Genomic DNA, 16,215 nt, shown 5'->3' with positions numbered 1-16,215 from the left:
CAATAGGGTGGTCAAGAAGGCATATGGCATGCTTTCCTTCATTGAGCACGGTATTGAGTAGAAGAGTTGGCAGGTCATGTTGCAGTTGTATAGAACTTTGGTTCGGCCACATTTGGAGTACTGTGTACAGTTCTGGTCGCCGCATTACTGAAAGGATGTGGATGCTTTGGAGAGGGTGCAGAGGAGGTTCACCAGGATGTTGCCTGGTATGGAGGGTGCTAGCTATGAAGAGCGGTTGAATAGATTAGGATTATTTTCATTAGAAAGACGGAGATTGAGGGGGGACCTGATTGAGGTCTACAAAATCATGAGGGGTAGAGGCAGGGTGGATAGCAAAAAGCTTTTTCCCAGAGTGGGGGACTCAATTACTCGGGGTCATGAGTTCAAAGTGAGAGGAGGAAAGTTTAAGGGAGATATGCGTGGAAAGTTCTTTACACAGAGGGTGGTGGGTGCCTGGAAGGCGTTGCCAGCGGAGGTGACACGCTAGAGTCTTTTAAGATATATTTGGACAGGTACATGGATGGGCAGGGAGCAAATGGACACAGACAGGTTAGACAGAGGATCTTTGTCGGCGCAGGCTTGGAGGGCCGAAGGGCCTGTTCCTGTGCTGTAGGTTTCTTTATTTCTTTGTTTGATTCACTGCTGATCCCTGTAGACACGAGAGACACACAGGGGAGTGGCTGCAAGTGCCCTTCCTAATTTTGGGGATCCTGTTCATCTTTTACTTTTCTGCTCCCCCATGGGGAGAGGTGGGGGCTGATTCTTCTGCTGGGCTGTGGGGGATTGAATGCGTGGCTCAATGTGCACAGGCAAAGTTACAATCCTGTGTTATTCTCTTCCCTGAACCGCAGGCCATGGTGGAGACAGTTAACAATCTCTTACAACCTCAAGCCTTGGATGCATGGAAGGACCTCATGACAAGCGATCAGCTGCGAGCAGCCACTATGTTACTTGATACGGTGGAGCAAGGCGCATTTGTCCTTGCTGACAACCTGCTCAAGACAGACAGAGTCCGAGAGAACACTGAAAACATACGTGAGTATAGTCATTGTGAAACGCAATAACATATTTAAAGAGGTTAAGAAACCTCTCTTTTGACAGTGAGTGCTGTTTGATAGTATTGGAGACATCGCTTTCTGTTAAGTGGATAGCTGTTACCTCACTAAGTTTTATTTTTAACAAAAGACCAAATTGCAGCTGGTCCAGAAAAATTATCACACAGGCTTCTGAGAAATGCATTGAATAAATTTAAACTCCACAGACCTGCAAGTGTTGATACACGAATGTTGTTTTCCCCTTCCAGCACAGCTTTGAGTTTTGTGCAATGAGCAACCTTTTAAATTGGTTAAATCAGTTTGGCCGAAGTTTTAAAAGGCCTTCACTGTAAAAATACGAAACCTGTACAGTTTATACTGCATGCACTTCATTAGTTACCAGTTAGTCCCTTTGAATGGAAACACCAGAGTGCAATCATGTACTTCCGTCGCAGTCACAAGGTTGCACTCTGGTGTTGTCCTTAGACCACCAGAGAGAGAATCAGGGAGAAGACTTCTTGGTCTGACTTTGAAAATTATGATAAATATGAGCAGGCTGGACGAATATTCCCTTTGAGGCAGGCATCGGGATTTGGACTATTTGCTGAAGTCACAGTCTCATCTCTTGAATGGCCATGCCCATAATTCCACCACTTCCTGCCCACTTCCAGAATCCAGGACAGACTAAAGTGGGTCATGGCCTTTTGAAGCAGGAGTGATGCAGATGACCATGTTTGAAGGACTGCCTTCGTTCATTGGACATTGGCCCAGTTCAATACATCTGAAGTCCTCCTAATCCTGGGATCCTCCACCCATTCATCACTTCCCACAGTTGTATAAGCTATCTTCCAGAACTGAATCCTGGTCAATTCAATGATCAATTAACTCTTAAGAACCAAACCTTGTTATTAGTCATTGTGTTAATACACATCATGCAGTATTTCATTATGACAGGGCTTTGTCAATTCTTTTTAAATTATGTTACTAGCTCCAGACTAGGGCTATCCCATAATGCCTCTGAGCCATTATCAACCATTTTGCCTTCATAATTCTGCCAATTCCATGGAGACTGTGGAAGGTCTCAAATGCCCAGTCCCAGAATGTGGCCAGCAAGGGCTGTGTGCAGCCCCATGATTGCCCGCTTTACCCGAACCAATCAAAATATCTAGTGGTAGCAATAGAACGTTGCACTTCCACATGTGGGAGTCAAACATTTCCGCTTGTAAACGGCCAATGTAGCTTTGCCTTTTGTCTGGAATAGGATAATCTGACCTCCACGATAATAGAGAAGACAGGTATTGAGGTGGATTGTATAGATGCATTTAAGGAGAAGCTAAAAATAAATGTAATGTAAGAGTTATTTGATGGTATTAGTATAGGCTGAGGATCCTGGGATTGTATTCATTAGCGTTTGGAAGGTTGAGGGGAGATCTAATAGAAACTTATAAGATAATGTATGGCTTAGAAAGGGTGGACGCTGGGAAGTTGTTTCCGTTAGGTGGGGAGACTAGGACCCATGGACACAGCCTTCGAATTAGAGCGGGTAAATTTAAAACAGAAATGAAGAGACATTTCTTCAGCCAGAGAGTGGTGGGCCTGTGGAATTCATTGCCATGGAGCGCAGTGGAGGCCGGGACGTTAAATATCTTGAAGGCAGAGATTGATAAATTCTTGATCTCACAAGGAATTAAGAATTACGGGGAGAGTGCAGGCAAGTGAAGATAAAATGTCCATCAGCCATGATTAAATGGCAGAGTGGACTCGATGGGCCGAATGGCCTTACTTCCACTCCTATGTCTTATGGTCTTATAGTATATAATCAGTATATTATAATTATACTGATAATGTGAGATATTTAGAAGTAATCAAATCAAGCATAAACTTTAAGAAGGACAGATAGGGCCAAATGGCCTGCTTCTATGCTGTATATTCTATGAAGGACACTTTAAAAATGGCCACCATCAGAGAACATCCTTCTCTTATTCAGATATTATCAATATCCTTTTCCAAACTTGAAAACATAGTTATAAATGTACTGATCTGGATCAGTAGACATCAATATCTGGTGTGTTGTAGAGGATGTTAGTAAGGTCTGGTTTCCACAAGACTAATTGCTTGTTTGTGCTCCAATGTCAACAGTTTTAGAGGTTGCCCGCTTGAGCACAGATGGAACATCAGAAGATTTGCAATTTCCTCAAAATGGACTGAATGGGAACTCCATCCAACTTTCTGCAAGCACTCTGAAAAAGAATGGTCGTAATGGTAAGATTTAACTGAAATTGATTCCACTAAGTGAGATTTCCTTGAAGTAAAAGATGTGAATTTGGGAATCATGACTATCCGAATGTCTCAGTAAGGGCTGGTAGAAAGCAGTAACTTTGCAACGTTGAAACTCTGGGAAGGAAAAATAACCGCTTCTCTCCACATAAGCAGCTTGCTGAAGGAGAATTGGTCACAAATGTGGACATTAGGCTGAATAATTGTCGAGCTCCCACCAACAGTGGAAGTCCATGCTATCAATGGTGCCGTGCCATTTCATCACTAAATTGTTATGGGCGTAGCCATTGATGATATTTATATGCAGACCACCCACATTAAAATATGGACCTGTTTGGCATTAATGCAAGAGTCCCTCAGTACCTCCCAAGAGCCAGTTGAAAGACAAACAAACAGTTTAGGATTAAGGAGAATAAGAACTGGGCAGGTTCAGGCAAAAGCAGATGTTCTCCAGTTGATTTCCAATGGAAAGCGAAGATGAAGATCTTCCCCAAGAATCCTGGGGCCTATGTTAAAATATATTGCTGAAAGTTAACCACTAAAAAGTTTGTTGAGGCTGTGTTAAAGATCAACCATAGGAAACTCATGACGATTATTTCCAGAGATTTGTGCAGAAATTGCATTATGGACTTGAATTCAGACTTGCTTGTTAGTTATAGGAGTAAATCATTGTAAATCATCTGTGTAGCTCGATTTAATCTAGACGTAGCTGACAGTCCAATAAAAATGCAAAAATTCTGCAGATAATTTTGAAATCAGCATTTTATTAAGTTGGAATTGTAGTTTTGTGTTTTCAGCATACAAACTTCAATTAGGACTTGAAGGAAATATAGAAGTGAATCAATTTCATCAACATGTCACTCTGATGATAAAGATACTGATATGTTTCAGTACCATATTACTTATGCCAGAAAAGTTGATTGAATTTCAGAACATTTTCAAAGCCATTATTTCTTGAGAGTAACAAATCAGTTTTAAGTTATCCCAAGCATGTTAGAGAAGGAAAAATTCAACATTTAAGATACTTAGAAGTTTGTTACAGTGTTTTCATATTGTACGCTTTATTGAGAATGTAAATACGTAGCAAGTCCTGAATAAATGGGATACAAAACCAATACCTTCAACAAGGAGCAGCTCGTCCTACAGAAGCACATAGGCGTTTCAGCCCAGCAGCATCCCATCATGCTTGCACAGACTCGTTAAATGAACATCTTTTCCTAGTGCCAATTACCTGCCTTTTCCCCGTGCCGTTGTGCGTTATTTTTATCCAACTAATTGTTCAAAGTCCTCACAAATGCTGAATTGCACTTGCCTCCACAACACTTCCAGGAAATGCATTCCACAACCTAACTATGGGCTATGAAAAATATTTTCCTCACTTCATACTTACTTTGCTTTGCAGACAAGTCAAAATCTTGGCCCTCTTGTCCTTGTTCCACTTGAATTGAAACAAGTTCTCCCGATACAACCCACTTATGATTTTGAAAACCTCTATCAAATCACACTTAGTCTTCTCTCCCAAGAGGAACAGACCCAACTTCTTCAGTCTATCATCAAAACTGAAGTGTATCATCCCTGGAGAGAGGCTCTGCTTAGAGAATGTGAGATACTGGAAACTATTTTGGAAGGTAGAACCTCACAGGTTATAACCTTTGGGTTATCTATGAAATTTATCTAAACTGGCATAGGGTATGTCACATTAGGGAGATGAATAAGTAATACAAGAAATGTCAAGGGACAACAGATAGCTAGAGTGCAGGTACATAGTCTCTTGAAAGTGGCAGCACAGGTAGACAGGATGGTAAAGGAGGCATTTGGCACACTTGCTTTCATCAGTCCGAGGATTGAGTACAGGAATTGGAATGTCATGTTATGGCAGTACAAGACATTGGTAAGGCCACATTTGGAGTACTGCATACAATTCTGGCCACCCTACTGTAGGACATTATTAAACTGGATGTGGTGCAAAATAAATTTACAAAGATGTTACTGAAATTGGGAGGCTTGAGTTATAAGGAGAGGTTGGGACTCTTTATTCCCTGGACCACAGGAGGCTGAGGGATGACCTTATGGAGGTTTATAAAATCATGAGGGGCATGGATAGAGTTAAAAACCAAGGTCTTTTCCTTCCAGTTGGGAGTCCAAAACTCAAGGGTATAGGTCAAGGTGAAAGGGGAAAGATTTAAAAGTGAACTGAAGAGCAACTTTTTCACACAGAGGGTGGTCTGGGTGTAGAATAAGCTGCCAGAGGAAGTAATAGATGCGAGTGCAGTTACAACATTTAAAAGATATTTGGACAGGTACATAATTGGAAAAGATTTCAAGGGATATGGGTTAAACACAGGCAAATTGGGCTAGTTCAGTTAAGGAAACCTGGTCAGCGTGAAAAGCCTGTATCTGTATTGTAATACTCTATGATTCTATGACTCTAAAGCAGGTTCGAGTTCATGGCCATTGCATCTGGAATTGGCATAAGTGATACTTGGGAACATTTACACCTGAACTGTGTTCAGGTTCTTGCGATCCACATAACTTATGAAGTAGAGAAGGTTTAAAACTAACTAATGGGAAGGGTGATCAGTGTTTTTACATGGACATTGCTGGTTCGGCCTGTACTTATTGCCCATCCTGAATATCCCTGTGGACAGTTAATGGTCAACCACGTTGCTGTGTCCAGAGTCCATGTAGGTCAGACTAAGTAAGGGTAGCAGATTTCCTTCCTTAAAGAATATTAGTGAACCAGATAGGTATTTACAATGATTTCGTGGTCATCTGCAGATGTACAATCCTTGGTTATCCATAAGACATTTGATAGGGTGCCGTATCGAAGGATATTGCAGAATATAAATACTCACGTTGCATGGGTAACATATTAAAATGGACAGAAGATTGGCTGACTGACAAAAAACAGAGAGTATGCAAAAATAACAGGTTGGAGCTGGAGGAATACAGCAGCCCAGGCAGCATCAGAGGAGCAGGAAAGCTGGCGTTTTGGGTCAGGACCCTTCCAAAATGTTATCTTCCCTGCTCCTCTGATGCTGCCTAGCCTGCTGTGTTCTTCCAGCTCCACACATGTTATCTCTGACTCCTGCATTGGCAGTTCTTCCTATCCCTGAGTTTGAACAAATAGACCTTTGATTGGCAGGATGTAACATGTGGAATTCAACAGTTGTTTTTTTCTAGAGCCTCAGCTTTCCATAACTTACGTCGATACCTTAGATGAGGAGGAAGTGCTGGATTCACGTTTGATGTCAAGATAGGTGGGATTTTATGTTACAAAGAAGACAAAAGGAAGATGTAGACGGACATGGTTGCGGGTGTAGGCAAATATTTGGGAAAATGTAAAGTTCACTTTGGCAGGAAGAATGAAAAAGCAGTCTATCATTCAGTTGACTAACGAATTTAGAGTGCAGCGAGATTTAGATGGGTCTGGTGCACAATTCACCACAAGTTAATTTGCAGGTACAGCACATCAGGCTAACAGATTGCTATCCTTCGTCACCAGAGGAATTGAACCTAAAAGTAAGGACTTTATGCTTCAGTTGCACAGAGCATCAATGAGACCACATCTCAAATACTGTGTGTACTTTGGTCTTGTTATTCAGAGAAGAATGTAACTGTTTGAGACAGTTGAGAAGCAGTTTCTTAAATGGATATCCAGATTGAATCGGTATAAGGAAAGGATGGACAAGCTGGGCTTGTTTTCACAGGAGGCTAGAAGAGTGAGGAGTGCCCTTTCAGAACAGAGTGGAGGATTGTTTCTCTCAAAAGGTTGTTCAATTTGGGAATGTTCAACCTTGGAGGCAGGGTTATTAATATTGCCAAGATGGAGGTGGATAAATTCTTCTTAGACTGAGGAATAAACAATTTTCATCAGTAAATGGGAATGTGTAATTCAAAACACAAACAGATCAGCCATGATCTTATTAAATGGTAGAACGTAGACTAGATATTTTATTTGAGCAAATTTCTCACCATGGTAGGAGGCTCTTTCTGAATGTAATACTACTTTATAGGTTTTGGAATTCAAATTAACTTAAACACTGCAATATTTTGTGCTGGCTGCAAGAAAGGTCAGCTTTCCTGAACTTTTGAGTCACGGTAAGGTAAAACTCCACTGCATTCAGGCTTTCAAGCAAGCACCATTACAGTATACAATCTATGTTTAAATAATCACTGAACTTCCATTTTTTTGAAATGTCAGTAAAGGTGATATGTCATATCCCTTTGTTGCAGGTGAGATAAGAGTGGCTTTTGTCCTCTACAATAATTTGGGAAGCTATCTTTCTACAGAGAATGCCAGCTTCAAGCTAGGAAGTGAGGCAATGTCAACGAATCACACTGTTATAGTCAACTCACAGGTCGTCTCTGCAGCAATAAATAAAGAAAGCAACCGAATCTACTTGGCAGCCCCTGTCATTTTTACCTTAAAACATCTTGAGGTAAGTAAAAAAATCAGCTCATTCTGTGCTCAGTACCCCATTTCTACTTGTGTGTCTCCCTGTACTACCCCAGCACTTTCCAATCTACCACTGCCTAATGCCCCCATATTTGCACATTAAACTGGTCAACTAGTCTTAATAAAAGGAAAATACTGTGAATGCTGCAGATCTGAAATAAAAACAGTCAGTGCAGGAAAAGGAACTGCAGATGTTGGAGAATCTGAGATAACAAGGTGTTGAGCTGGATAAATACAGCAGGCCAAGCAGCATCATAAGAGCAGGAAGGCTGATGTTTTGTCAGAAACTCTGATGAAGGGTCTAGGCCTAACCCTAACACTTCCTGCTCCTCTGATGCTGCCTGGCCTGCTGTGTTCATCCGGCTCTACACCTTGTTATCTCAGTGCAGGAAAAACTCAGTTGGTCTGGCAAGATCTGTGAAGAAAGAAGTAGAGATAATATTTCAATTTCAGCATGACTTTTTCATTAACTCTGTAACTCATTTTAATGTTGGTACAAACTTGCCAATATTTTTCATGTTTCCGTTTCAGCCAACTAGTCACACTTGATATAATGACTTGCAAGATAATTGAACAATGAGCCCATTTATATGATGAAGTCACATTGCCATTAGAGTATTTTTCTTTTCACCATTTCAATATAAATTTGTTATTTCTTATCTATCATGTTGATGTAGGAATGTAAGAAATAGAAGCAGGAGTGGTTGATCCTTTCTGTGTAGTTGCTCCAACATTCAGTAAGATCTTAGATTCGATTCCACTTTCCTGCCAGCTTCCCTTAACACTCAATTCCCCTGCAGGTGTAAAGAAGGTACTAATATTTAAGGGCACCAAAAACTTTATCCATTACATGTGTGAAAGTGACACGGCATTATGGAGCCCAAATTGCACTATTGAATTCTGGTAAAATTCCCTGGTGCCCTTTTCAAATGTCATAATTTCAATGTCTTGTTCAGCAATGTTATTTTCTATGGTTAAATCAAGATTGCAGGAATACCTTGCTTCCTTGAGAACCTGCTGTGCTTCCTCAGTCGGAGGTGAGAGTAAGCATCCTTATGATTCTTTGCATTTAATGCCCAATAATTAACACAGACCTTCAGTTTTCTATCCTACTTCCTCATGTGGGCTATCAGAGAGGAGTATGGATTTGATGAGTTTTGAATGACACCTTACTCCAAAGACTTCTATAGGGTGTCCTGGATCTACTCCCAGAGGTAGCATGGGATCCAGTGTGGTGAATCGTTACTGGACAATCACCTTTACTCTCAACCCTGCTGCTTACCAGGTCAAAATATGCAGTGTTGCCATCATCCTTACTGAGAGCTGCCTCATACTCGGTGGGATTAGAAACAAATTGCCCACTCTGTGCCTCATTTAAGTCACCAAGGTCCATCTCTGAAATATGATCAGAGATGTCTTCTCCAGTTGGCCCATTCTTCAGGACAGTAGCAGGCTTAAAGACCTCAGCGGGCATTCTGTGTTGGAGGTAAGAAGCCTTGACACTGAAATTGGTGATCTGAATGGCTGCGCTATATGTTTCTCACGCAACAACAAGGGTTGTTCCCAGGGTAACATCAATAAGAGCACTGTTTAAATGTGACCATTAACAAGAGACAGCTAACAAGATGCCTTCAAGAACAGCAGAGGTATGAGCAGAGTGACAGAACAGCCCACTTCCCTGCTAATTAAACAATTCCAGGGTACCATTCTGGCTGACTCACCAGGTGTGCATGAAGCAAGACTCCTGGACCCTTTTTGCTGACCTCATAAATTATTACTCATGCTGGTTACTTTTTTAGGAGACTTTGATATTTTTTAACATTTGACTCTGACACCACAATTATTCCAAACTGCCTTACTTACACTAGGCATTGATCGAGTCATAAGCAACCATAAAAGGCAGTTTCCTATAATCTGATTGCCAACAGGGAGAGCTCATTTGGCCATTAGAGGAGATGGCCTGACCTCTGAAAAGCTGAGATCTGTTTGTGGGAGGAAACATTGATCATCTCAGATGCCTAGGCGACGTGCTTCTGTAAAAACTGGTGAACAATGGTTGATACCTCTGCTCCTATGTCACTTGTGCACAGTGCTTCCCATTTGCCTAATCTCATGCCTGCTCTAGGTCATGTCATTCTCCCTTTACGTAAGACCAAGCCACGTTCTGAAAGTACCTTTCTCCCCCAGCCTGAATCTCAGTGGGAAGACAAACCGGTTTAATCTCTGGTGCGAAGGGAGCACCGTTGTGCCTGGCTGTAATGGTGATTATGGTTGTGAGGGCAGTCTCATTTGTAGAGCCCAGCCCTGTTATAATTCCAACACCTTTTCAGATTATCTGTAGGGCAGGACCTGTTGCAAAGCATGACCTGGAGACAGGACAGCAAGGACAGATCTGGGCTTGCTGTGCAGAAACCTATTCCACCTGCCTCTTCACCCTGAGGTCTACATGCCAGTCTGTCCTGACAGTCACCTCTCTGATGGTAGCCTTTTTCTTATCTTTGGAGTCAAATTTTTCTCCATAAGCTAGATGATATGAGCCCACACTTCAAACAAGAACAATTCGAGTTTGTCACTGTTAAGCCTCCTCAACTCTATCTAGATGTTCCCATCCCTCACCCCATCAGCTCAATTGTCCTTCTGATGCCTGACCCTGGTTGATTTGAAGAGGAATCCAGAAGGAGAATGCAGTCAAGACACTTCACTGTCTTCAGAGATATGGATACTCAGACTCACGCCCCACCATATCCCTGCATTACCCACCCTAGACGCTATAGGCAATTTAGCACAGCCTATCCACCTAACCTGCACATCTTTGGACTTTGGGAAGAAACTGGAGCACCTGGAAATAACTTGCACAGACATGGGGAGAATGTGCAAACTTCACACACAGTTGCCCAAGTTTGGGATCAAAGCCAGGTCCCTGGTGCTGTGAGGTAGCAGTGCTAACCACTGAGTCACTGTGCCACCTATCAGGTGATAAAGTTCAGGCAAACTGTTTACTTCAAATTCTACAAATGGCAGTTTAAAAAGTCTATGAATATAGTGGACAAATACATTGGTCTTTCATAGAGCCACAGAAGCCTACAGCACATAAAAATGCTGTTAACCCATTGAGTCAGTGCCAATCAAAAACAAGCCCCTAACTATTCTAATCTCTTTTTCCAGCCACATTTTCCAAAACAAGCTTAAAATGAGATGACATTCTTAAGTGCAGTAAAATCTTAAAATCTCCTTCAGGTCTGACTGTAAGTTGGTTTGGGGCCACATACTCAGATAATAACCACAACAAAGGAGGAGGATGCACATATTTTCAAGGCACTGCCTTTTCTGAGGTGTAGACATCAGTTTCTCCCTGCAATTAGATTTCCCAAATGTAATGTTCTATTCTCTTGAGATCTGCTTGAAACTTGATATTGGAGTTTTTCATTTAAAATTTCATCAAGATCTTCCATTATCAGAAATCCCAAAGTGTAACAATTGTAGTTTTCAATATCAGCTATAAAGATTTGATCAGGTCCATTAGCTCCTTCTTTATGTCAGCTCAGTAATGTAAACTATTGTTCCTCTCAGTCATTTCTAAGAGAAAGCTTGACACTGTTTGCATGCATGCATAAAAGCATGTTGAAAATTCGTCACAAACAACTTAGATCTTTCACGTCTAATACACCCTTTGCTTCTACTTTTCATTTATTCTATACTTCTTTTGCTTCTTGTTAATAACATTGAGTTGTCTGCCTGATTATGTAATGACACCAAAGGTCCACATTGTATCCAGTGTCCCGCAGCTCTCCCCATTTTTCTGTTGTTTGCAAGTCTGACATAGTTACTAAACTGTGGAGATGAGAAACAAGAAAGGATTTAGTAACAATTTCTGCAGAACACTTCTCGACACCTTCCCTCCTCTACTGTGACTCTCAAAGTGTTGTCAGTCCCCTATCTCTTTGCCACTCCCAGGTTTTACTCTCAACTCACAAATGTTCTGTTTATTTGGAAGATGTCCATGTAGAAATTTGCCAAACACTTCCAAAATTTCAAACAAGCAGTATTATTGTTAGATCACTGTATCTGTAATACCTTCAGAGAGCTTTAAGGTTTGCTCAACAGTGTTTTTCCATTCTTATTTCAGGCTGGCTGCCTGTGTTTTTTTTTTAATAGGTTCTTATTAAAAATGTTCCTGGTAAACAACTAGGTTCAACTAAGTAGTATGTTCATCATGCTCCAATTAAATCAAGGTCTAATGACAGGCTTGCTGACTCATAATTCTTTTTCAGTGTTCAGTGGACATTGCCACTTTAATAATCAAATGGGGTCAGAGTAATACACAATTGGCAGGCACTGTTAAATTGTTTGATCTGAATTGCAAATGAAGCAGATGGTTGTTACAGAGTTGATTCTAGTTGTGGTTTCAAATTAATCAAAACCAAAGAATTAATTTGGTAATAGTGAAGTGCTTGAGAGCAATGTGAATTTTATAGCTTCTGCATGGAGAATGTGACATGTAACAGATTGCTTCTTGACTGAGGAATGAATGTATTGAAGAACTGGCTCACAGGAGGAGAGATGGTACTTGTCACAGTTTGAAAGGTTTACCTTGTTTTTTGTTTCAGCTCCAAAACAATTTTAACCCTAATTGCTCATTCTGGAGCTACTCAAAGCGCACAATGACGGGATATTGGTCCACGCAGGGTTGCAGAATGCTGGCCTCAAACAGGACGCACACCACATGTTCCTGTAATCATCTGACAAACTTTGCTGTCCTCATGGCACACAAAGATGTTAAGGTAAGTTTCAGGCCAGAAATGTCTTTATGTCCAAGCTCTGGAAGATTGCTTATTGTGGAAATCAAAACAATGTCTGCCAATACAGATAGTCTCAATAAAACTGGCTCCACTTGCATTGTATTGCCGGGCCTGTAAAAAGAAATGAATTTTCCAAGAATCAAGCCAAGTATTAACTGTTTTACAGTGCATCATGGAAAAACACTGTCTGTCCAAGTGAAGGAGACAGGACAGCAGGTGAAAAATTTCAACATGTACTGAGTCTTTAGCTTCACACTAACTCCCTTCTTGATTCTTGTAATATACAGATTGAGCTAAGCCACAGATGGAGCTAACGTCTGGTTTAAACTTCTTTTATCCCATCAATTCAGTCAGTTTGGAAGCTAAAGTTAGTTAGAACCCTTGGATTTTGAGCCACCTTGTTGAATGATTGTCTAACACCAGCAGCATATTATTACTCAATGAACAAATAACATGTAACGATCTGGAACTTTTTTCCTGCCCCCACACTCCACCAGGCTTGAATTCTTGTGCAAAGTCTGACAAAAGCCACAAGCTGAAGCATTGTTGATACATGACTGGTGAGAGAGCTATGTCTACAAAAATTTCAATATCTTAAGACATCAAATGCAAGTTTATCTTACAAGACTTGTACACTATTTGTTTTATTTATTGTTTCATTCCCTCCATGTGTTTATTCTAAGGGTGGAAAAGCTGTCAAGCAGCACCTTTAAGATTTATTCCTTTCACTTTATTTTTTGATCAGTCATGTTTGAGATTCTCATCCCACACTTTAATTTTATTTGCCTCTAACTGCATTTTATTTTCAATGTTCACAAAAGGAAAAAGAAGGTCTTTCATTGACATGAATTGGTCTTGTCCTTTGATAGCTCTTTCTTTAAAGTGATTTTTAAAAATGCATTCCCATATATCTGAGGCCATTGCTATGTTTTCATTGTGATGTTTGTGTTAAGGAAACTAGATTTACAGATACTACTGTGCCTGTGCTGAAAGCAATACAATCAGGGCTTCAGGCCACTTTTTTGATCCGGTTGGTAACAATTAATAGTTGCTTGATTTTAACCAATTCAGACGCTGCACTGTTAGGCTCCTGGACCCTTTTGTAGTGCATTGGTATGTCCCTTCTCTGGACCAGGGAGGCCCAAGTTCAAGTCCCTCTTGTGTCAGATGTGTGTAATAATATCTCTAAACACGTTGTTTAGGGAAAACAGATAGTGTTAGGTTCCTGTAAAGTCAATCAGTTTTTCTTACCTTTTACTGCCCTGATTCCTGGTTATGTTTTATTCTCCATTTGATTTGATTTATTATTGTCTCATGTACCTAGGTACAGTGAAAATGTTCATATTGCATGTAGTACAAGCAGATCATACTACACAAAGATCATCGGGTGATGGAACAGAGTGAGGAATATAAATTTATGACAGCAAAGAAGGTGCACAGACAGTACAATCGACATTAGATTTGAAATTTGAGAGATCCATTCACCTGCCTAAGGAGCTGTTCTTGAACTTGTTGGTATATGTGTTTAAGCTTTTGTATCTTCTGCCTGATGGAAGAGGTTGGAAGAGATTATGACCGGGATAGGAGGTGTATACACATATCTCATAGCTTTCCAATTGGCTGAAATGGACCTCAAATTCCTCTTTAATTCAATGGTTTGATAGCTTTATAACTACATAAAATACAAACTGTAAAATGTTACCAGTTTTAAAAAGCGTGCAGAACTTGTGACATCACATTTAGTTGGAAGAGAGAAGCCATAGCTTCATTCTGCTGATGTCACCATCAATGTAAAGTCGAAGAATACATACGGTTCTGCCTGATAATAAAACACAAACCAGAATTCACTGAATGGAGAGGCACTTTGTCACTTAATATTGCTGCAGGGAAATGGTTTGTCTCAGACTAAATCTAGGCTCTGAGTTGCGAGTCATCAGAGGATTTCGAGATCATCACTGGTTTGTTATTGGATTGCCAGTTGAGCTGAGCACCAATTGATTGATCTTTATCCCAATTCATTGTCCAGCCAACCAGGATTAAGGCCTCGGCAAATGCCCAAGCCCCAGGCCACGGTGACCAAGCACAGTCAGGCTGACTATGAAGAAGGTCACAGAGTGAATTCTGGTCAATCAGATCTTCTTCATGAAGGGGATCCTCATGGATTGCTGTGGGTTCCAAACAGTGGATGTTTTCTGTCTGCAGGATTTCCCCAGGTATTTTGTTCTGACTTTGCAGAGCATGAAACAATGTTCACATCTCCTGAAGTCCTTTGAGGGAAAGGAGGGCCGCTTCCTTGTCCAACCCCTCTGTCATATTACAACTCCCATGTTCTGGCCGCAGATGTCCTGACTTTCCCGGGAAGGTGCATACAGCTTTAAGGAGGCAGTACTGATGAATGGACCTCTTCAGAATCTGGACCACCAAGCAGCAGGTCAAGGTGACCCTGAAGGTGGATGTCAGCATGGCTGTCGTCCTCCTGCCTTCCAATTTTGCGATTAGATGGAACTGAGGCTGCCTGACATTTGTGGGGCAGTCTACAATGTGCTGAATGTACGGGAGGTCAGGGAAAATGGCAACAGACTGCAAAATGACCGTAAATGGGAGGGACAGCTGACTAAGGACTGCAAAGGGATCAAAATCTGCATTATTTGGTGGGGGTGGGTGGTTTGGTGGTATGGAGTACAGAAGCACAATTGGCCAGAAGTGGCAACACAAGCAGTGGACTCAAAAAGGATAGCAAGGAGCTACCCTCCAATGATAAGCCAACTGAGAAAAGGGACAGCCAGGAGGAAGCCAAGTCTTGCGGAAAGAGAAAGGAAGGTGTCTGTGAGTAAAAGAAACTAACTGGACCTCCACCTGAAAATAAAGATCAATAAAGGAGGACGCACTGAACAAAGTGAGGAAGAGAGTGTGGCAGGTGGTGAGGAGAAACCTGAAAAGGAAACCCTCCAATCACACAGGGCCACCACAGACCAGCAGCAGAGAGAACAGTTGTACGAAGGGCACACCACGAACCCTTCTTCTGAAAAATGAGAGGATCGCCACAAACAGAACAAGAGGCAAAGAGCTAAGAGTGGGGAAGAGATGACCACAGTCTTCCTACCAGTGCAGCTGCTTCAAGGCTACCATGTGGTTGTGAGACAGTGTGGGTGTGCATGAAGGATTTCACAGGTTGTGCCTTCTCACCACCAGCCAAGATACAGAGATGAGCACTTCCAAAGCCAATCCAGAAACTTTGGGCATCATGAAGAGTCCAGTGAAACCACACTTCCTGACATTGGGAACCAGGAGGTGCTCAGTACAACGCAGCTCAATGGGAATGGACACCTGCTCCATCAGCCTGGACCAGGAGAAGGCCTTTGACAGGGTATTGCATACCTAAATGAGGGATGTGTTTTGAGGAGGGAAGGCATAATTAGACCCCACTGCTCCATGCAAGCATTGTTAGTTCCATCTTAATCAAAGGGTGGGCATCAGAAAGGATCCCGAATTTGGTCTGGGCCCAGGCAAGGTTGCTTGCTGACTCTACCTCTACTGCCTTGTTTGTTTGTTTTATAAAGCCCTTTGCTGAATCCACCAGGGAGGATGTGAGCCTGAGAGGGGTGCCTATTCCAAGCTGTAGAGGCCTGCAGGTCAAAGCCTCCCT

The 16,215-nt window shown here is 41.6% G+C and overlaps 1 protein-coding gene across 8 annotated transcripts in view; it reads left to right on the top strand.

Annotated features, from left to right (window-relative positions):
• adgrl3.1 (adhesion G protein-coupled receptor L3.1) overlaps positions 1 to 16,215 on the top strand; it is a 633,648-nt gene that overhangs the window by 519,934 nt on the left and 97,499 nt on the right. For all 8 annotated transcript variants that reach the window (XM_048527072.2, XM_059643687.1, XM_048527071.2 and 5 more), the window contains 4 exons: positions 852 to 1,035; positions 3,174 to 3,296; positions 7,548 to 7,753; positions 12,378 to 12,551. In XM_048527072.2, coding sequence (XP_048383029.1) covers positions 852 to 1,035; positions 3,174 to 3,296; positions 7,548 to 7,753; positions 12,378 to 12,551 — 687 coding nt within the window. The remainder of the gene's footprint in view (positions 1 to 851; positions 1,036 to 3,173; positions 3,297 to 7,547; positions 7,754 to 12,377; positions 12,552 to 16,215) is intronic.

Source organism: Stegostoma tigrinum, chromosome 3 (assembly GCF_030684315.1).
Source record: "Stegostoma tigrinum isolate sSteTig4 chromosome 3, sSteTig4.hap1, whole genome shotgun sequence".
NCBI classification, from domain to species: Eukaryota; Metazoa; Chordata; class Chondrichthyes; order Orectolobiformes; family Stegostomatidae; genus Stegostoma; species Stegostoma tigrinum.
The sequence above is the reverse complement of the archived record's forward strand: the minus strand, read 5'-3'. Positions and strand labels throughout refer to the sequence as shown.